Source organism: Eretmochelys imbricata, chromosome 10 (genome assembly GCF_965152235.1).
Source record: "Eretmochelys imbricata isolate rEreImb1 chromosome 10, rEreImb1.hap1, whole genome shotgun sequence".
NCBI lineage: Eukaryota > Metazoa > Chordata > Testudines > Cheloniidae > Eretmochelys > Eretmochelys imbricata.
This window is the reverse complement of record NC_135581.1, coordinates 7,852,506-7,874,158: the sequence shown is the minus strand read 5'-3', so window position 1 is coordinate 7,874,158 and position 21,653 is coordinate 7,852,506. Positions and strand designations below refer to the sequence as shown.

Here is a 21,653-nt window from a genome sequence, read left to right as displayed (position 1 = left end):
CTTCTCAGCGGTGCTTCGGCTGGGGGTTCTCAGGTGGCCGCGCTCGGCAGTGGCATTTCGGCGGCGCGGTGTCCTGCGGGCACCGCATTGGGGACCCCTGATCTAACCCTTAACAGGGACGAAGTGACAAGAGGACAATACAGCACTGAACACTCTGGGGTCCTGGTTCATGACTAAGGCTCCCAGGCACAATGGCCTAGATCCTCAAAGGTATTTAGGCTCCTCGCTCCATTGGTTTCAATAGGTGGCTAAATAACCTTTGAGGATCTAGGCCCATGGTGATACAAATAAATAATAACCAGGCCCTATCTTTATTCTAGTTAGATGTTTACTTCTTAGTATTTTCAAATGAAAAGATTCTTTCCTAACTATCCATCCGCATACGTGGGATTGTTTATATCAATTACATGAAGCCACAACAAGCAGCTCTGACATAAATTGTCTGCAGAATATAATGTATCTTCTCCTCATTGGTTGCTATGGGTACAGGGCCACTTTAACATCTGACTGTAAACATTAGCTGTGAAGGGGATGTGGAAACTTTGCTAAAAATAAAAGACTATGCAAAAGTCTTTATAAAGAAGGTTGCTGACAAAGCAGAATCCCCCCCCCCCGACTTAATGGTTCTGAAACTCTGAAACAGAAAAGCAGTGTCTGCAGGACAGATTGGATGCAAACAACGTTTTGATTCAAAAACGGATTTAATTCTCTTTTGGTACCATCAGGGCAGTGACTTATAAAGGGAATGGAGCAAATCACAACCATGCAAAAGCTACAGCACGTTCCACTGGTTTACAGGGGTGAACTCAAGAGGAGGAAACAGGACCACCAGTAGGCGACACATTATCTGGCACAGTTTGGGGGTTTCATTTTATTTGCAGAAAAAACAGCATTTGTGCCATGGCAATTTCCCCCCTCCTTCCTGGCACCCGCGCAAAGGTTTCTGGAGGCTGGAGCAAGTTCAGAAAGGAAAAGCAAAGAGAGGTGAGGCGTTTCAGAGACTTGAAGTGAAATGTGCAGAGGAAATAAATCAGGCGAATGTTAGACTGTTTGGATGCGACTGAGAGAAGAAATCCAGGAGGAACCCAGGGTGGCAGCAGACTCACAATGACAGACAATACAGGGAGTAAGAGGATGACTGTAATTTACTAAGGATATTATCATGCTCAGTTATACCAAGTGTTGAAGTTCTTTCCAGCCAACGATCTCAGTGCTTTACAAACATTACTTAACACTCACAACAATGCTGGGCAGTGGGTTTATTATTACTTCTACTGCACAAATGGGGGTGCGAAGGTATGGAGAGATTAAGTGACTTTCCTGAGATCATGGAGTAGGTCAATGGTGTCCTAGGAACCCAGGAGCCCTAACTCCCAATCTCTAGTTTTAACCCCAATTCCCCTCAATAACAACGCAAGCTCCCCTTCGCGCTGCGTTCGATTCTCTCACTACAACTGACTCTTCACGTGGCTTTCTTCTCAAAGTGCCTCTAACCATCACAGGAGTCCATAAACATCATTCACTCAGGCTGGGAGCTTTAACCCTTCGCCATTCCCATTCAGAATGAATTCGAACGCTAGTATCTTTTGAATAACTAGACACCAGGGCTAAGATTTCAATCCCTGGTGTGCAGAGGGGATGGCTGAATGGCTCAGTGCTAATGAAAACAACAGGGAAGAAGAAAGATAACCTAAAAAACCCCCAACGGGACAGAGATGAAAAGATCATTAGCATCGGCAGTGTGCAGTGGGAAAGGCAGTCAGGAATGCAGCCGCTCTGCAGAAAGGACTGGAGGAAAAGTGGAACATTCCTCTTGGGGCGCCATGCTTCGGCAACACTGTCTGAGGTCATTTGCTTCATCCAGGGTACAACATTTTGTAGCAGAGAAAGAGAATGTGTGTATGTGTGTGTTTGTGGGAGTGTGAGTGAGTGAGAGAGAGAGAGATGAGCGGGTCTGATAAGCTTTCACTCTGCACAGTGAACCCTGCCTGCCCTTTGATCAAGCACCAAACAAGTAGACACTGTCCCTACACTGCCATCAATCACTCCCATCAATAAAGATGTAGCAAGTCGATGAGTGGAACAAAAAGACAGGGCATGAGACAGCCAAAAGGCAGCTCAACAGAGACTACAATGAATCAGGGCTCTATTCTCTGCACGAACCCTTTTCCAGATTGACACAGTGCCCTTCCATGACACCTTCCAGCCCAACATCTCAAAACGCTTTCCGAACATTAATTTAAATTAAGCCTCACAAAAGCCCTGTGAGGGAAGGGTCAGCGTTACCGATGGGAGGCACAGGCCACGATTGGTCGGGGGGCTGAGCACCTGCAGCTCCCCTAGATTGCAACTGGAGTTACCAGGGCTCAACAGTTCTAACTGAGCCCTAAGGCCCAGATCTTCAAAGGTATTTAGATGCCTAACTTCCACTGAGCAAGTGGCAGAGTTCAGGCACTCAGGAGCCCCGATTGCCAGCCTCTTGCACTACTCCCCCGCCAACACTGCCATCTTCCCTTTTCGGAGGTGCCTGCATTATTTCCCCCTGGTGAAATACGCTCATGGCAGGGTGCTCTCTCTCACCCTTCTCCCCTGGGATGTGTCACGTGATCCCAGTGCTTTGCAGACCCCTCCCCTTCCTCCTCCGTTGTTGGGTGAGTTCGTTCAAACACAGCAGAGCGTCACCTTCTGTGGGACACCAGCTGATCCGCGAGGGTGGAACTTCTGCCCAACTGACTGGCGGAGTCATGATGTGTTTCACGCTCCTTCACAATAGAGGCTATTTGCAAAGTCACCACAGGATTTAGAGAAACCGGGATGCCTGCCAAATTCAGAGGTGTCGACTTTTCAAGCAATGCAATTACAGCTCATGCCTAGATTAAATGCACCGTATTAAAAGTGCACAGTGTCAGCTGAATACTTCGGACATCAATACTGTACAGCCTTTTGAAAGTCACTCTACTTAACAGTCTCATTCCAGGGACATCTGCATGAAAGATCAGCTGGAACAGGCAACTGCTGTCCTAAGAAACTATTTACAAATGTCCCCTCAAGGCCCTGTTTACTATTTCATGGGCCCTTTAGTTAGAAAATACAGCTGGCTTGTGTTTTGCTGGTCTCTAAAATCTGGTTTTGCTTCCTCCCAAGATGCGGGGGAGAAAGGTTGAAAGCTGCTGCATGATAGTCCTCCGAGATAATCTCCTTCTTCTTGGCTACTTTCTTTGTGTATCTGCTGCAGATTTTGTGAGCCAGGACAAAAGGAGGAGACATAAGGGGCAGACTGAGCTACACTGTGGGTCCCCATGAGTGCTTTTAGCTCTGTTATTCTGGCTGTTTCTCTGATTGTTACAACTGTCATGGTACAATTCATTGGAAGGACGGGGTTTGTTTGGCTAATTAGCAAGACACATTTCAAAGGGAAAATGGACAAATCACACACCCAGAGGACCAGCAAACCAAGCTGTGTGTGGAGCAACCCGAGAAACTTGTCTCACAAAGGAGAAAGAGAGAAAAATAAAAAAGACTGTTACATCACCACCATCTGAGCACCCCTCAGATCCACACCAAGATCCTGGGATTCTCCGACTTCCGGCGTTTGCAAGTCAAAAAGGGACAATTCTTTGGAGACCCGTTTTTCGCATGGCTCCCTTTGGCTGCGATGAGGCATGCTTTGTGGGACCAGTGGGAGGTCTAATCTGATACGCATTGATGCTAGAGAGTAGGCTGGAAGCTTAAGTGAACTTTGGCCAAGACTAGCAAAAATGACTAGTGATTTTGAGTGCCCAACTTGAGGCACGTTGAGGGGGCCGGATGGCCACTCAGCACTTCCTGACCATCAGGCCCTTTAAGATGCCTCACTCTGGGCATCCAAAAATGGTGGCCTCCAAAATCACTAGTCACTTTTGAAAATCTTGAGCAAATTTTGGTGAATTTAAGACTAGCAAAAGGTTCAATGGCAGTAACTGCACATGCAGACCAGTCAGGTACTTGCACAAGCCTTTTGGAACAGGCCGTTACACATGCAAGTCTAAAAAACAGGCCTCTTGGGCTAAATTTTCATAACACAAGCATGTGCAAATGTGTGTCTGGAATGACCTGATCTCCACTTGCAAAGGAGCAGTCAGGCATGGCTTTACCTGTTACGTTTGAAGCCCGGCCTCATACAGTAGCTGGGTTTTTCTTGCGGATTTATAGAGGTTAAACGTTTAACTTCAAGGTTCCCCGCCGGTTTTGCCTTTCTTTCACGTTCAAGCCTATAATCAAAACACTTTAGCCTTGGCTGCTTTGGAAACAACTAGGAAGTGGGAACAAAACTCATTGTGAAGAAACCCTCCTAGCTGGATTTTGTGGGGGTTTGAAGTTGAAAATCTCTTGAGAACTAGAGTGAGGGATTAGAAAGAGTCAGCAAATGCAAAGCTTGGGGAAGGGCATAATTAGACAGCAGGCTGAGTTCTCTTTTCCCGTCAAATTATCTCGCACAGGTGAATGGCCCAGCAGACCGACTCCCCTCATTGAAATCTCCCAGCTCCAGTTCTCTCCTCAGTTCTCTGCAAACACACCTGCTGCTGCTATTTGTTCTTTGCCGCCTTCCGTTTCTGCTGATAGATTTCTTCTGTGAAGGGTCTGTTGGGGGTGGGGAAAGGTAGAAAAAAATTAAAGACAACTGTGTGCCATTAAACTGATACCAGGATCTCTGCTCCTGTCCCCTCCTAACACCTAGAGATCAGGGAGATTCTGCTTTGGAGCAAGAAACAATACAGCAGTCCCGGTAATTCCCATACCTAGCGGCTGGAAGGCAGCACAGTGTGCGGCTCTCTCTAATGCACTGCCTTTGTAGGTATATGTACTACTAACCCTTAGTGGCCAGGCCTACAGAGAGAGTATGGGACCTGCTACTAGCATCAGCTAACAAAGTTCTCCTTTAGCCTTTGTTTTAGGAGCAAGGTTCCAGCCCCTTCTCCCCATGTGTGAGTGTGTGATTCATCTAGTGATGGTGACTGTTGCCTGCAGCATGCAAGTCTGTGACAAAACAAGGCCCAGGGTGTGAACGTAGCTTTATGCCCCCGGCGCCCCCCGCCGGTGCTTTGCAAAGGTGCCCCTCGCTGCCTCAGGGGAGGCTGCCAGCTCCCTCTGCAGCAGGCTCAATAATGTCCCGCTACAGCTACCGCTAATGTGTGCAAAGGGGGAATGGACAATGACAGCTAGAGACAAGACTTGGAGGTCTTCAAAATCCATCCAGCTTTAATGACAGCTCCTAGGACCACCCACCCTGGGAAATACCCAGAATCCCTGACTGTGGGGAGGCAAGAGGCTCACCCCGTAGGGAGACAAATGAGACTGCTTCCAAGTGCAGAGCCTGGGCTAAGTTCTCAGGGGCACTGCATTGCACTGCAGGCATATTCCTGCCCTAAAGCCTCCTGTCCAGTCCCAGAAGGATCACCCCACGGGAATGGTGATCCTCTGGTGGCACAGAGTGGGCACAAGGGCTCCTGCACAACCCTCTCCTGACTGCTAGTGTAGCTTGGAAAGCGGGGTGTGGCCAAAATACGATCATGGGCTATGCAAACCCTGGGCTTTTCAGCCTCTTTGGAACACTAGCTGCTGACATAAATGAGAGCAGTCCTCAAGGCTGCTCTAACCTGGTGCAGGCGGACTGGCTCTGCCCAGAGCCGCAGCAGGATGAGGGCCGCACAGAGGTGAGCTCTAAGCCTCCTTTGTGTGCGCGTGCTTTGGCTCAAGCTGTGGGCAGTATGGCCAAAGGAGGATCCAGCCCTTTAAATCTATCCTTGCTCCCCTTCAAGACAAACATGAAAGTAAAGAAAAATGAACAATCAAGTGAGAAACAAAACTTCAGGGCACTAAGCCCCTCACTTTTCAGGCTCTCTTTTATTCCTCAGAAGCAAACGCCCAACCTCCCACTTTCATCCTTTGCAGATCACCTTTAAGGGCATTTGAAATACGTGTCATTGCTAAAGTACAATTGATGCCTCTGGTGGATATTCCAGGCAGCCACATTCAGCATAGGCCTGGAGAGTGCAGTGCAAAAGATCAGAAGAACCCATAAAAGGAATTACAGAATGCAAACTAGTGTTTGCAGTGCACCGTCAGGATACCCATTCTACGCCTGTGGACTTCTTTATTGTCGTTGCCATGTAAATTCAAGACAGAGACGGCCATTAAAAATCCCTAGTCTCCTTTTTCCTTAGGCGCCGTCTTAAAACCTAAATCTGTCCATTACCAAGGGGATTGGGAAAAAAATAAACAAACATTCTTTTTCTCCATGATGGGCTAACTGGAATAACTGCTCCACTGGGACTCTGGCTTTGTCTCCAATTATTTTATCGTGTGCTCTTGAAAAGCTACTCACCCCTCATACAGCATTGCAATCATATAAGAAACCGCCACTACAGCTGTCAGTAAAAGGCCAGCTGGGCTCGCATGCCTGTTTTCAAAAGAGAGAAGCGAAAGATCAGGTAAGTCACTGGCCTTACGTAACATGGGTTAGTAAGTAAGTTAGTAACATGGGGACGATGTACTCCATGAGAGCATGCCCGTCTTAAATAAACAAAGGGCAAGCGTTATTGTTTTGTATTGAATGCAAACTTCGACAGATTTCCGAGTAGCAGCCGTGTTAGTCTGTATCTGCAAAAAGAACAGGAGTTCTTGTGGCACCTCAGAGACTAACCAATTTATTAGAGCATGAGCTTTCGCGGGCTACAGGCCACTTCATCGGATGCATTGGATGTCACTTGGCAAAGGTTATTTCCTGACCAGCTTCTTTCAGGTAAGCTAACTATGTCTGTGCTGACAACGCTGCTACTTGGAAGATAACTCCTGAGATTATAAGGCCATGTAAGAGCTGAAAACTCCGTTACATAAGACTGTGGCATGGAGCCCCGGCACCATAAAGGAAATGTCTGACGCACACAGACCCAGGAGGGAAGAAGCTCCTGGGAGATGAAATACCGCTAGTGTGTACAATGACGGCCAGACCAACCTAAGGACATTTGCTCCCAAGGATGGGGACTTTTGCTTTGATGGGATTGAAATACCTAACTGAAATGGTTAGAACACAGGCTGATGGCACAGGTGTAACACAGGACACCCAGGGCCTTTCTAAACACTCTATTGTGTGGCTCTATTCAAGCAGTTACAATAAATGGTCATGAATTAGGAAGGTCCCATTCAGTCACTTAGAGTGGGATTTTCCAAAGCACCTATGTGACTTAGGTGCACAAGTCCCACTGAAAGGAACAAAGGCATTTGTGTTCCTAAACCACTTAGGCACATTTGAAATTCCCATCCCTAATCTCTCTGTGCCTCAGCCTTGCCCGTTTAGATTGTAAGCTCTTCAGGGCAGGGACCGTCTCTCATTATGTGTCCATACAACACCAGCACAAAGGGGTTCTGATCTGAGTCTAGATGCTACAGCAAAACACTTAAATAATAATAAAAGCAGAACCTCGATTTTACGAACACCAGTCTTACAAATGACCAGTTGTCTGGGCCATTTTTCCTGAAAAAGAAAAAAGAAATCACATCACGAATGTGATGCTGATGAAGAACAAGTCAAAATCCTTTCACGTCCTGATGCCTTATTGGAAATCGCTTTGCAGTGGTATGAAGGACAAGAAGAAACTGATGCTATGCACTGTACATACTGTAATTCCATGGTGCAGTAATTCAAAAAACCCTCTCCACTGGGACTCAGATTGTCTTTAAGTATTTTATCCTCTGCTCTTGAAAAGCTGTTCACCACTCGTACAGCATTGCAATCACGCTACAGCTGGCAGCTGTAATTTTGAGATGTTACATGTTACAACCTTTTTGATTTGATGAGTGCCTCACTCCCCAGTGAGTCAAATAAGGGTTCTACGGTCATATCTTGTCTGAGTGGGGTGGGGGGGGGGGAAGGATGGGGAGAGAGTGTTTAAAGATGCTGTAGTTCTGAGGAATTTCAATCAGCCAGCTTGCCACAAAACCCCTGATGAAAGAAAGCCCAACGAGGTTAGATTCTAGCTGCTCCTATCTGCCCTAACAAAATGGATGATCATATTCTGCTGGGTTCCAACATTACTGTTTGGGATTCATCTCTTCTTTCATTACAATTGCTGCATCATGAAACTTCACGTCTCCTGGCAACTAGCAATCTTATTAGGATAACTGACAGAGGTGATCACAGGCCAGGGAGTTGTAAACAGGCTATTTCAAAATCCATTTAAGTGGAGACAGATCAGTCAACCAACTTTGTTCCATTGTTCCTTCAAGTTAAAGTAGGCTTCACAAGGGGACCAGCTGGCTTTGATAGATCCCCCTACTGCCACTTACATCTTTCTTATGCCCATCAAAATGGATCATGTAGGTACTGTACAGCCAGATGAACCTCACCTCCAAATCCGCCCACCCAAGAGTTTCAACCTATTGAAAACTAATGAACCAAACAAGCAAAAATCCTATTGGTCCCCCATCAAATAAAGGCTGGTGTATTACAGAAGACACAGCAGTGAATCATGGGAGTCTTTCTAGCAGCTAAATCACATGTGTATGAGGGCAGAGTAGAGATTAGAGGCACACTGCCACCACCCATATAAATTGCATGACGATTCTTAAAGGATGCAAGACCTGATCTGGATAGATCGTGAGCTCTTTGAGGTTGGGAGCTTAGCTTCTAACTTGTCTGTAAAGCTCCTAGCTGTTTTTGGTACTACCGTAACGACGACTTAACATTTCACATGCAATATTCTGCAGTTCCATCAGGGACCGGAAAGCTGTGACTAACTGCTGGGAAAGTCCAGTGGTGGGCATGAAAAAGGCCAGATCATCAGCTGGTATACATCAGCATAGCATCACTGACCACTCTGGTGCTTTATAGCCCCTGGGGATCTGCCCCAAAGCTCAACCTGAGTCTTCCAAAAACGCTTCCCAAAGTAAATGGCTCATCCGTCTGGTTCTCCTCCAACACCGCTTGAATTTAAACACGGGTGTTCGGAACTTTTTGTTTACTCTCAGTTTACCAGTGGGGAGCCTGTTCTTCTAGACAGCTCAGCTCCTGCCGGCATGCTGTGGATTCTACCATTCAAGGGTGTTGTGAGCTTTGGTTTCTTGTAGTGAGGTACATTTAGTGAACGGGGACCAAGAAATGATTGTGTTTGTGTTTAAATCCATTTAGAAATGTTTTAGTTAAAAGGTGAACATGGCCAATTTCCCCCTTCCGGCTCGAGCTGAGCTTTGTCCTTCAGAAATGGGTCACCATGCAGAGATAAATGAATGAATGACGTTCATAGCAGCACCTGATAGTATCCAGTTATTGTAATATTAGATTGTAGAGATGCACATGCAATTCAAACAAGCAAAGCTGGGTACAGCAGATACCCAGCCCATGAAAGGAGGTGCGGGATTTTTTTTTTAAATATTGGGATCATAGACAGTGAGGCAAGAGAGTTGGAACTGAAGTATTCCATTCACCTCCTGATCCAAAAAAGATTTCATTGCATGTAGTGAACGGCAGCAGTCCAATCTGTGACTGTTTACTTGAACCCAGGACTTAAATGAGACAACGGATGAAAGGCCAGGCCCTTTGAATCAATGGGAGTTTTGCTGCTGACTTCCAGGGTGGGCAGGATTTCACCCTATAGGTATGTCTACACTACAATCGAGGGGTGACTGCAGCATGTGTAGATATATCCAAGCTAACTGGGAGCGATCAAGCTTGAATAACCATCGATGGGAAGCCTTGGGAACACAGGTGCTACAATGGGCTAGCTACTCAAGTCCAAACCCAGGGCCCTGCGGGGGCTTGTACAACCTGTGCTGCCATGTTTTCACTGCTACTGTCATTTGAGTGAGCTAGACTGAAACTAGCTTGGGGCTGCCTACATGTGCTGTGGTCATAGGCGCCGACTCCATGGGTGCTCGGGGGCTGGAGCACCCATGGGGAAAAATTGGTGGGTGTTCCCCGCTCCCCAGCGCCTCCACCTTCTCCGCAAGGGCACCGCTTTTCCCCTCCCAGCAAGTGCTGGGCGGGAGGGGGCAGGAGGGGGAACGCGGCCTGCTCAGGAGAGGAGGCGGGGCCGGGGATTTGGGGAGGGGGTCCAGTAGGGGCAGGAAGGGGAGTTGGGGCGGGGACTTTGGGGGAAGGGGTTGGCATGGGGGCGGGGGAGGGGCACCAGCACTGGTGCCATGAGAAGTTGGCACCTATAGCTGCGGTCACAGGTCTGCCAGCAGTGTCGACACGCCCTCAGCGTGGTAACACCGTAGGCTAGCTAAGGTGTTCAAAATAGGGTGGCTAACGTTAGGCTCCCAAGTCCACATTTAGGCACCTAAATCAGTTACAAGTGGCAGCTGGTGGGTGCGTGGCCCTATTAACGATCAAGCCACAGATTTAGGTGCTGAAATAGGGATTTAGGGGGCTAACTTCTGGCCCCCCACTTTTGAAAAATCACAGCCTCGGTGTCAATCAGTTTGGGAGTAAGACAGCTGCTGCGTCCATCAAAACTATTCTTCATGGTTGTCAGAGCGAGGTCCCGTCTCTTCTCCGTCGGGAAAGACGCCACACTCGACTGCGTGTGCGAGACGCTATTTTTGTTTCTGAGAACACGACAGACGTCAGGGAGAAGAAGAATCAAAAGCAAGGCGGGGAAGAGCCACCGCTTCTCCATCTCACGTTAGAGACTGTCCAATGGCTGCCCGTGGCAGTCTATAAAACCAGAGTTATGCATAGTCAAACAGCCTCTGCACCCCACTTGCTGTTCAGGGCTGAAGAGATAAGGCACTACAAGTGTAATTTATTCATCTCCAGCCTTGAATATATTTTCCTCCTTGTTGACTGTGCAGACAAGTGGCAATTGCTCCCTTCTTGTTAATTAAAGAAGAAAAAAAGGGTCACGAAAGCAATTTGCCTGGCAAGCGTTCGTGCATAGAATCTGCAGAAAGACTATTCTCAGAGAGACTGACAGGGACGGTGGGCAAACCAGGATCGCACAGGGACTGTGGTACAAGACATAGCAGTAGCCAGGCAAGATGTCAGCGTGACAGCTGCCTTCTTGGCTAACAAACCAGGGATTGAACCGGGAACTTCCAGAGCTAAAAGCACGAGCTGCAGCAGCTTGAGTTTAAGAGGCCAGGCTTCACAGACTTGTATCCTCTGCGGATCGGGCACAACAGGGGGCCGGTAACACACACTCACCAATGGGCGAGGTGTGCACGCTTTCCTTGTCACGCCTAGAAACACGCCTGCCTTTCCAGAAAGGCCTGTCTTATGGAGGAGGTCAGACGTAGGCTACGTCTACACTACTGAGTCCTGCTGGGTCACTCAGGGGCATGAAGAGCTGTGAGCTCTGACCGATATCACTGTGCTGGTAGAAGTCCCATGGGCAGATGTAGTTATACTAGCAAACTTTGCTGGTATAGCTTGTTTCGTTTGGAGGGGGTGGGGGCGGGACTGCCAGGATACCTGCATCCACCCTAGGAGTGCTTTGTCAGGCTAGTATGATGGTACTCCTCTACTGGTCAAGTGTCCTAGTATAGACAGGGCGCCCACGATCACAACGGTTCCTTCTGGCCTTAAAAAATCTATGAAAAGCACGAGTCTCGGGGCTCAAGTCTCAGCCCCAGCAAAGCCACGAGTTCATTTATTGAACTATGACTGAGACACATGCTGAACACAGTACGGTATGAAGAGGGGAAGGAGAGCTTTTGGCATCTGAGAAGAGGGAGGTGGCTCCAGCCCCAGGGGCCATCTTGTAAGGCCCGGAGAAGAGATGAGATGAAGACAGCAGTTAGAGAGGTGATTGAGGAGAGTGAGGTTAGGAGGAAAGTTGGGGAGTGAAGTGCAGAAAGCAGACACACATCCAAAATACGGGGCTTCCCAAGACCTCGCTAACTGTCTATCTGGGCATTCATACCATGCCCATCACCATGGCATTTGACCGCCTGCCTGGGAGCACAGCTGCAGACTCAGCAGTCAGACAGATTCAGGACTTAATTTACAATGGTGGCCCGAAGTTCTAGTGGCGGGAAGGGTAGTTCTCCAGCAGGTTGGACAGACACCCCAATGCTGCGTCCAGATTGGTCAGCTGCAGCCACAGGAGGCTCTGGGCTTGTCTACAGGAACTTTTAGGAGATGGTAAGCTGGGGCGTGGATTTAACCTGCTCTAGCCAGCCGTGCACTAACTGTCTGTGGGCACTCTGCTGACGCACATTAAGAGTTTGATAATGTGCTTTGATCTAGTCCTGTTTCAAAGAAAACTAAATCAAAGCACATTAACAAACTCTTAACGCACTTTAGCAGGGTTCACGTGGATAGTTAGTGAGCAGCAGGCTAGTGTGGGGTAGATTCACACCCCATCTTGCCGCAACCTATTTGTTCCTGTAGACAAGCTCTCTGTCTCTAGCCCCATGCCCAGAATCACCTCCTCTCTAATAATGCCCTGGGGGAATGAAGAGGATCTTGCAATTCTGACTGCAAACCCTGCTAATGCACTGGGCTGTAACCAGGTCTAGCCCATTCTTGATTGCTAGAGCTACAGATTGATTTCCACAGATCAAGAGCTTTATATCATACTATAATATCATTACACTATCATACTTATATCATTACAATCCCCCCTCCTCATTAGGATTATGTTCCCCACCCCTCAACCCCATATTAACACATGCTTGTTCAGGTCTCCTTATTGATTCATATCAGAGAGAACAAATTTACATGATCATTTGTTGACAGTGAGAGCTCTAATTGTATCATTTGGCCGCAGTTCCAGCACTGATTTACAAGGCTTGTTACCATGTGTTAAAACATTTCCCTTTAAAGGATACACAAAACATTCCCTAAATAATTAACACTTCATTTAGGTGGCTGCTTGACTCAGGCATGGAAAAGCTACAAAGTGGAAGTTACACATTTCCTACTGAAAGCTTAACAGATTTATGTGGTAACAGAAGGGTGAGAACCTATAAATATAGGTAGTATGTTTTGGCTTTAGCATGACCATGGCTTCTGTAATGTAGGGATTGTCATTTCAGTCCCTACGCTGGACTGTACCAACCTAATGTACTTAGAGTAGCAGCCATGTTAGTCTGTATTCGCAAAAAGAAAAAGAGGACTTGTGGCACCTTAGAGACTAACACATTTATTTGAGCATAAGCTTTCGTGAGCTATAGCTTGTGAGCTGTGTAGCTCACGAAAGCTTATGCTCAAATAAATGTGTTAGTGTAGCTCACGAAAGCTTATGCTCAAATAAATGTGTTAGTCTCTAAGGTGCCACAAGTCCTCCTTTTCTTTTTGCTAATGTACTTAGGATACTTTTCGAGCCACTGATTATCAGCAGTAACAAGACTTGTTGGTTTGAGCAACTTTAGAAAGAAAGTTAATTGACAATACTAAAAAAAAAAAAAAAAAAAAAATCAAATCAAGTCAGTCAGCCTCACTTCAGTCCCTGGAAAAATCATGGAGCAGGTCCTCAAGGAATCAATTCTGAAGCACTTAGAGGAGAGGAAAGTGATCAGGAACAGTCAGCATGGATTCACCAAGGGCAAGTCATGCCTAACTAATCTAATTGCCTTCTATGATGAGATAACTGGCTCTGTGGATGGGGGGAAAGCAGTGGACGTGTTGTTCCTTGACTTTAGCAAAGCTTTTGACATGGTCTCCCACAGTATTCTTGCGAGCAAGTTAAAGAAGTATGGGCTGGATGAATGGACTATAAGGTGGATAGAAAGTTGGCTAGATTGTCAGGCTCAGCGGGTAGTGATCAATGGCTCCATGTCTAGTTGGCAGCCGGTATCAAGTGGAGTGCCCCAAGGGTTGGTCCTTGGGCCGGTTTTGTTCAATATCTGCATAAATGATCTGGAGGATGGCGTGGTTTGCACCCTCAGCAAGTTTGCAGATGACACGAAACTGGGAGGAGAGGTAGATACGCTGGAGGGTAGGGATAGGATACAGAGGGACCTAGACAAATTGGAGGATTGGGCCAAAAGAAATCTGATGAGGTTCAACAAGGACAAGTGCAGAGTCCTGCACTTAGGACTGAAGAATCCCATGCACCGCTGCAGACTAGGTTCTGAATGGCTCGGCAGCAGTTCTGCAGAAAAGGACCTAGGGGTTACAGTGGACGAGAAGCTGGGTATGAGTCAACAGTGTGGCCTTGTTGCCAAGAAGGCCAATGGCATTTTGGGATGTATCAGTAGGGGCATTGCCAGCAGATGAAGGGACGTGATCGTTCCCCTCTATTCGACATTGGTGAGGCCTCATCTGGAGTACTGTGTCCAGTTTTGGGCCCCACACTACGAGAAGGATGTGGAAAAATTGGAAAACGTCCAGCGGAGGGCAACAAAAATGATGAGGGGACTGGAACACATGACTTATGAGGAGAGGCTGAGGGAACTGGGATTGTTTAGTCTGCAGAAGAGAAGAATGAGGGGGGATTTGATAGCTTCTTTCAGCTACCTGAAAGGGGGTTCCAAAGAGGATGGATCTAGACTGTTCTCAGTGGTAGCAGATGACAGGACAAGGAGTAATGGTCTCAAGTTGCAGTGGGGGAGGTTTAGGTTGGATATTAGGAAAAACTTTTTCACTAGGAGGGTGGTGAAACACTGGAATGCGTTACCTAGGGAGGTGGTGGAATCTCCTTCCTTAGAAGTTTTTAAGGTCAGGCTTGACAAAGGCCTGGCTGGGATGATTTAGTTGGGGACTGGTCCTGCTTTGAGCAGGGGGTTGGACTAGATGACCTCCTGAGGTCCCTTCCAACCCTGATATTCTATGATTCTAAGCAGACTCTGCTAATCAGTCTATTGTACAGCTGGACAAAACTTTTCAGATTAAACTTCTTTCTCCCCAGAAAAATGCAGAGTAAGGTCAAGTGAAAGATTTTGCAAATTTGTGTCAAATTTGTCAAATTGTTTCAATACCAAAAAAAAAAAAAACCTAACAAACCAAACAAGCAAAAATCCTCCAAAAATCTAAATGACTTTTCATTCCGACTTTCGGAAACCAAACGTTTCAATTTTTCACCTTTTTGTTTCAAAATTTCCTTTCTTTTCAGAAAAAAAAGAAACTTCATTTTCAGTTGGACAAAATGATTTGTTTGACACACAATTCTTTTCCCCCTCAGTTTGCAGGGAAAAAATGATCTTTTTTTGTTTGGAGTACAACGCCCCACCACCCCACAGACAGAACAAGTGCACTGTGCATTCTATGCACCCCAAAGAAAGGCTACAAAGACACTGACTGCCCTTCTTATGGGGAAGTGGCTGGCTGCCAACAGTTTTCTTTAAATGATTTTGCACACAGGGAAGAGCAACTGCTGCCTGGCCTCAAATTTCATGGCAATCTCACTGAGTCCCACTGACTCCTCCAGGCGTCTGAGTCAACGTTCTTGTGAAAACAGAGTATTTCAGCCCTACTCCCGTCATGTGTACTTCAGGACGCAGATAAAATCAGGCTCTACCTCTTGCATTGCAGGCTCTGCCATAGCAGCATTAGACAGGACAGACCAACTAATCTTGTCTGGGTCCTTCCGCACATGCTGCCAGTGTCCATTATACAAGGCACTGGTGAGACCTCACTGGAATACTGTGTGCAGTTCTGGTCTCCCATGTTTAAGAAGGATGAATTCAAACTGGAACAGGTACAGAGAAGGGCTGCTAGGATGATCCGAGGAATGGAAAACCTGTCCTATGAAAGGAGACTCAAGGAGCTTGGCTTGTTTAGCCTAACTAAAAGAAGGTTGAGGGGAGATAGGATTGCTCTCTATAAATATATCAGAGAGATAAATACCGGAGAGGGAGAGGAATTATTTAAGCTCAGTACCAATGTGGACACAAGAACAAATGGATATAAACTGATCATTGGGAAGCTTAGACTTCAAATTAGACAAAGGTTTCTAACCATCAGAGGAGTGAAGTTCCGAAACAGCCTTCCAAGGGAAGCAGTGGGGCAAAAGACCTATCTGGCTTTAAGATTAGACTCAATAAGTTTATGGAGGAGATAGTATGATGGGATAACATGATTTTCGCAATTAATTGATCTTTAAATATTCATGGTAAATAGGCCCAATGGCCTGTGATGGGATGTTGGATGGGGTGGGATCTGAGTTACTACAGAAAATTCTTTCCTGGGTATCTGGCTGGTGAATCTTGCCCATATGCTCAGGGTTTAGCTGATCGCCATATTTGGGGTCGGGAAGGAATTTTCCTCCAGGGCAGATTGGAAGAGGCCCTGGAGGTTTTTCGCCTTTCTCTGTAGCATGGGGCATGGGTCACTTGCTGGAGAATTCTCTGCTCCTTGAAGTCTTTAAACCACGATTTGAGGACTTCAATAGCTCAGACATAGGTGAGAGATTTTCGCAGGAGTGGGTGAGATTCTGTGGCCTGCGTTGTGCAAAAGGTTGGACTAGATGATCATAATGATCCCTTCTGACCTTAATATCTATGAATCTAAGTGTCCATAAACCTCCTAGCTGGGAGAAGGACCAGAGCCAATACCAGTCTTTTAATGTATTGCAGATAGCCTGACTGGCAAGAGGATGTTCTTAGAAAAACATGGCCAGTATCTATCTTCATCCCAAGCCTCTGCCTGAGAGAGTGGGCACAAAATGCCAGCATCCACCTATCTAGGCAGGCCAGGCTGAGGAGTCGAAATAGAGCTGGTGGGAATTTTTCAACAAAACAGTTGGAAAAGGCCAGTTTGTCCAAACCAAAACTTTATGCAGGACTGTAGGAGTTTCTTGGGTCCAAGACAGTATTTCTGGTCAAAACCCCAGAACAGCCACTTGCCCAGAGTTAGGGCACTCCCCTGGTATGTAGGAGATTCAGGTTCAAGAGCAGGGACTTAATCCCCCAGTCTCCTATCACCCAGGTGAGTGCCCAGAGCAATGGGCTGTTCTGGGGTCTCTCTCTCTCTATGGAAAATATCAGGAGGTCTCAGTTTTGTCCCAGTGTGGAACAGGAATAAGTTTAGAAATAACAAAATTATTTTGCAGGAGGGGAAGTCAGCTCCTGCCCAGCTCAAAGCCAGAGAGCCCCATGCCAACTCCCAAGGGAAGGTCAGTTTACATCGCAATCGAAGAGCTAGCTCTGAGAGGCAGTGATTGGGCTCTCAACTGGGAATCGGGAGGCTGGGGGTCTATTTCCAGCTCTGCTGCAGGATCTTGGGGAAGTCACCTGCCTTCCCTTTGCCCGTTTTCCTTTGTGCGTTGCGTCGGTTTAGACTGAAAGCTTTTGGGATATGGACTCGGTTTGATTCCTGTGCCTCTCTACAGTACCTAGCACAATGGAGGCCTGCTCAGAGTTTGGCCGCTAAGCACCCCTGTCATGAGAATAATAATGAATGTCTCTTGCACAGCAACCCTTTGCTACAGATACCTCAGAAACCTGAAAGGAGGTCCTAGGAGAAGAGAACAATCCAAAGATGGCCAGGTCTGTGTATGTAACAAGGACAGAGGGTAACGTAGACCCTTCCCATGGCGAAGATGATTGTATTTCATGCAATGGGTTTGCACATCTTCAGAGACACCATAATCAGCACAAAACGGAGGGGACATTTGTACAGGGCTTTTTGCCCTCATCCTTCAGTTTTCTGCAGAGCCTTCTACTCAAAGGGCTAAATCTTCCAAGGGCCTCCCCTTCTGCACACAGGTTATCCGCATGTTCCCATTTGTGTGTGCAAATCAGATACCTGTATTTCAAAAAGCCTGACGGTAGGGTGACCAGATGTCCCGATTTTATAGGAATGGTCCTGATGTTTGGGGCTCTGTCTTATATAGGTGCCTATTACCCCCCACCCCCTGTCCCGATTTTTCACACTTGCTATCTGGGTCACCCTACCTGATGGGCATGTGCATTTTGCTTACACAGATCGCTACAGTGCCATCTGAGACTGCTTTGAAAGCTGGCATCCCAAAAAACCTAAAAAAACCTAGAAAAGGCCTCTGGGCCTGTCATGCTGCCTTTTTGGAGTGTTAATTCTATTTAGACTTTTCACTCCCCGTCTCTCCCAAACGCTCTGAGAAGCCACTGGGTTAACTGAGGGCCTTGGCTTCCAAGTCCCTCTGAAATGATTTCCATTTCAATGGATGGATTGGGAGACATAATTTAGCGTGTGCCCAACTGGTGTCACGCCAACAGGCCTCACGCCAACAGGCCTGTTAACTGCTGCTATGTCTCTAAGCTCCTCTTTGGATCCACACAGATAATGCCTGCCATTTCTCCAGCCTTCAGAGAGATTCCTTGTACCAGCCGTGAAAGCCTCCACCCACACAGCTCTGTCCTGTGCCTGCTTCCATTTACTCCTCCAGGATACGCTGCATGGCTCTGTTGGTGCCTTATGCATCTTTATTTTATGGAGTCATTAAGAAGCATCAGCAGCTCATCATACTTCCCATTTAGCAGCTAATTAAAAGAGCAGAAACTGTAACCGAGAAAGAAGGCTTGTGTGAGTTTGCGGGGGAGAAGGGGATGCGTCATATGACTGGATACTGTCGCTTTCTCAGAATTAAGGGCCTGAACTCGCTGGAAGATATGCTGACAATCATCCACGACACACCTCAAAAAATCATCTACAACTCAGGTACTCATAAATACAGTCTGTTTTATGTGACACACACTGCATGTATGATCAAGCCCTTAGTCTTCAGGATCCAGTGGGCCATCTTTTAAAGAACAGACGATAGGATAATTAACCACTACAAAATATTTTTGGGAAGGTGGGGTGTCTCCCTACACATCTATTTAACACTCAGAGATTTCAAAGGCCTTGTATGCACTAAAAGCAACTGGTTTTAAATTCCTTCCTCCCCTAGTAAATCATTTATAGGGGCAGCCTTTTCAGATAGCCCTCAAGCAAACTACTGCGACCACTTAGGAATGGGACTGCTCTCACTGCATAAATAAAGCATGTGCGTAACTGGAGAATCAAGGCCTGTATTGCTGAGAATCAAGCTCGGCAACATACAAAAAAATCAGAGTCTGCTCTCTGCTTCTGACAGAGGACGACCCTAGAGATGGAGCCGGGGCTTCAGTAGCTCTGCAAAGTCTGATTCGTTTCCTAAGAGACCTGGAAATGTTTATGTTGATTTTAAAAAGCCTCTTTACAGCCATTTACAGCTGAGCTCTCCTCTGGACTCTGTCACGTGGCTCTTCCCTGCATCCTTTGCATGGGCTGCTCCCACCAGCGGCATCTGGGTTGCGTCTTGCTGTTGGAGCTCCTACCAGCGCTGGCTCTGTTGTATCTTCTGCACCTGGTCCCCCTTGCAAGCTCCCGCCAACCTAATTTCCATTGCATTGCATGCACTGATCCCGTACGTGGAGTTCTCACCAACAACCACCTCACTGCATCACCTGTGGAGAGCGCTCTCTCTGACACCATCTCCAGGACACAGTCTTCACTCTTTTGAGACCCAAACCATGTCCCATCAATTTCAACAGGAGTTGGATTAGCCCCTTCTGGGCAGAGCTCTCCTGACCTCAGTGGGCAGTCCAGGTGCAAAATGTACAGTAGGGAAGCACACAGGAGAGAAGACTTGTAACTGAGTTACACCAGTACAATATTCATTAAAGGCAGAAAATGAAGAAACAGGGCTTTATATAGTCATAAAATCACCAAATTAGTTTCTATTTTGTTGTACTCCTGCGTGGCAGGTACAGTAACAAATAATAAATAGCTTGTGATGTTGTATGGATCTCAGTTCCCAATATAACTTGTGGTGGTTGTTGTTTGCTACTGGGCAACTAAAATTAAACACAATATTACACAAAAACCACTTCAAACTTAGAATACAGCACAGACCATATTGTTCATTAGTTGCCAGACCACATACTATTCATTTTTCTCCCAATCAGTCTATTAAACTTTGTTATGCTACCCAAGGAGTGTTCTTGCAAGGTTCCCATAGTCCTCCAGTCTTTTTCCTTTTTAAAGGTAATTATTGGACCATACTGATTCTCAGTGTCAATTTCTTAGTTTCTGTAGAGTTACACCAGGAATACATTTGGCCCTGGATGTTGATTTTTCCATTCTGCAGAGTTGGCCAAGGACTTCACGCTGCAGAAGATCAGATGCCAAGATCAGTATTGTCTTTCTAGAATGTGGAGAGTATTTATTTTGTTCAAATTAGTGCTAAACATATCCGCGGGTGACGAGTGATTTATGCGATTGTGGGATAATACTCGGCAAATTAAAAGTCAGAATGCATGGCACTTTCCCTACACTACCAGATTGTCCCCACAGTTCAGAACGTTTAGAGAACTTCCCTGTCGCGAGCTTTTACCTTTGCCACCTCTCCAGGATGTTTTGAGTAACTTTAATGAGCCACCTCCACATCGTCGCTCCGCAGAAACGACTCAGGAAATAGTTCCACCACTTTCACGTGTAATATACCCGCCCGGCGTGGGCGCTCATGTCTCCCCCTAGTGGCTGGCCACAATGCCTAGAGCCGCCTACGGGGTCTTGGGACAATCCCACCCTGAAGGAGTTCTCCTCTGTCTCCAGAGATAGTCCATTGTGCTCCTGGTAGGAATACTGCTGTCAGTTCCAGCCCCACAAGTTCCAGCCCCAATCCAGTATTGCAAGGCAGGATGGCTCCAGGTGGGCCTCCTCACACTTCTCATGGTTTTTCTGAGGAGCACAATGCAGGCCTAGCTAATGTTTGCTGCCTCCTGCATCATACATGCTCAACAGCTAGGAACTCCAAGGACGTGGTGTGTGGGGCATTGTCTCAGTGGACCTCCTAGCCCTCTCCGGAGAGATCCTTCCCTGCTTCTTACATGAGTGAAAGACTCCTCACATCCTTCCCTACTCCTCTCTGAGTATCAGCAACAGGACAAGGCAGGATTTCACTTACACACCAACGAGAGTGTGATAACCAAGCGGCACTTATGAGCCAGCTCCCGCAAAGCGGCAAATGCCCTCCCCAGCTAACCTTGCCAGCATGTCACAAGCTCAGCCCTAAATTAGACCCAGTGAACACTGCCACTGACTCTAGAGAATGATGAAAGAACGAGGTGAAGAGGCTGTGGCCCACGACTGCCCAGAGCTGTACTCACATGATGGACCAGCCAAGGTAGCAGGCAGTGCTTCCCCAGTACATGGGATTGTCCATTACATTAAAAGGGAAGCTTGTCACTTTCTCCTCCTTCAGGATGCCAAAGTAATCGCCTGTGAACAATAAAAAGAGTTTAGTGTTAAATATTGATCAAGCACACCAGAGGGTCACTGGGACGCAGCAGGGGCTCAAGGACAGCTGGGTCATTACATACCTCACTAGTCTAAGCTACCTGGGATCTCTCCTTTCCACTCTGCTGCTTTCTCTGTACAGCCTTTACTCAGCACGCTTGCTGCTCAGTTTTTCATCTCCACTCTAACATCACAATGTACTGAGCTGGTATTTTTTTGGTAGGGGATAGAGGCACTGGGGTTTCCTCTGCAATACCTTTTCTGTCCTTGTCAGGCCAAAGAGGGTTGGAATTGGAAAAGGGTCAGAAAAGGGCAACAAAAATAATTAGGGGTATGGAACGGCTTCCATATGAGGAGAGATTAGTAAGACTGGGACTTTTCAGCTTGGAAAAGAGATGACTAAGGGGAGATAAAATCATGACTATAAAATCATGACTGGTTTGGAGAAAGTAGATAAGGAAGTGTTATTCACTCCTTTTCATAACACACG

General features: G+C 46.9%; 1 protein-coding gene across 8 annotated transcripts in view; it reads right to left on the bottom strand.

Moving 5' to 3' along the window:
- Positions 1 to 682: 682 nt before the first annotated feature.
- The window catches only part of PEMT (phosphatidylethanolamine N-methyltransferase), a 91,073-nt gene continuing 70,102 nt past the window's right edge, over positions 683 to 21,653 (bottom strand). For 7 of the 8 annotated variants that reach the window (XM_077827800.1, XM_077827803.1, XM_077827805.1 and 4 more), the window contains 3 exons: positions 21,034 to 21,145; positions 6,365 to 6,439; positions 683 to 4,620 (listed from right to left, as the gene is read on the bottom strand). In XM_077827800.1, coding sequence (XP_077683926.1) covers positions 4,566 to 4,620; positions 6,365 to 6,439; positions 21,034 to 21,145 — 242 coding nt within the window. In that variant the 3' untranslated portion in view covers positions 683 to 4,565. Of the gene's footprint in view, positions 4,621 to 6,364; positions 6,440 to 19,556; positions 20,033 to 21,033; positions 21,146 to 21,653 lie in introns of those variants that run through there. The other variant, XM_077827804.1, reaches the window with a different exon arrangement.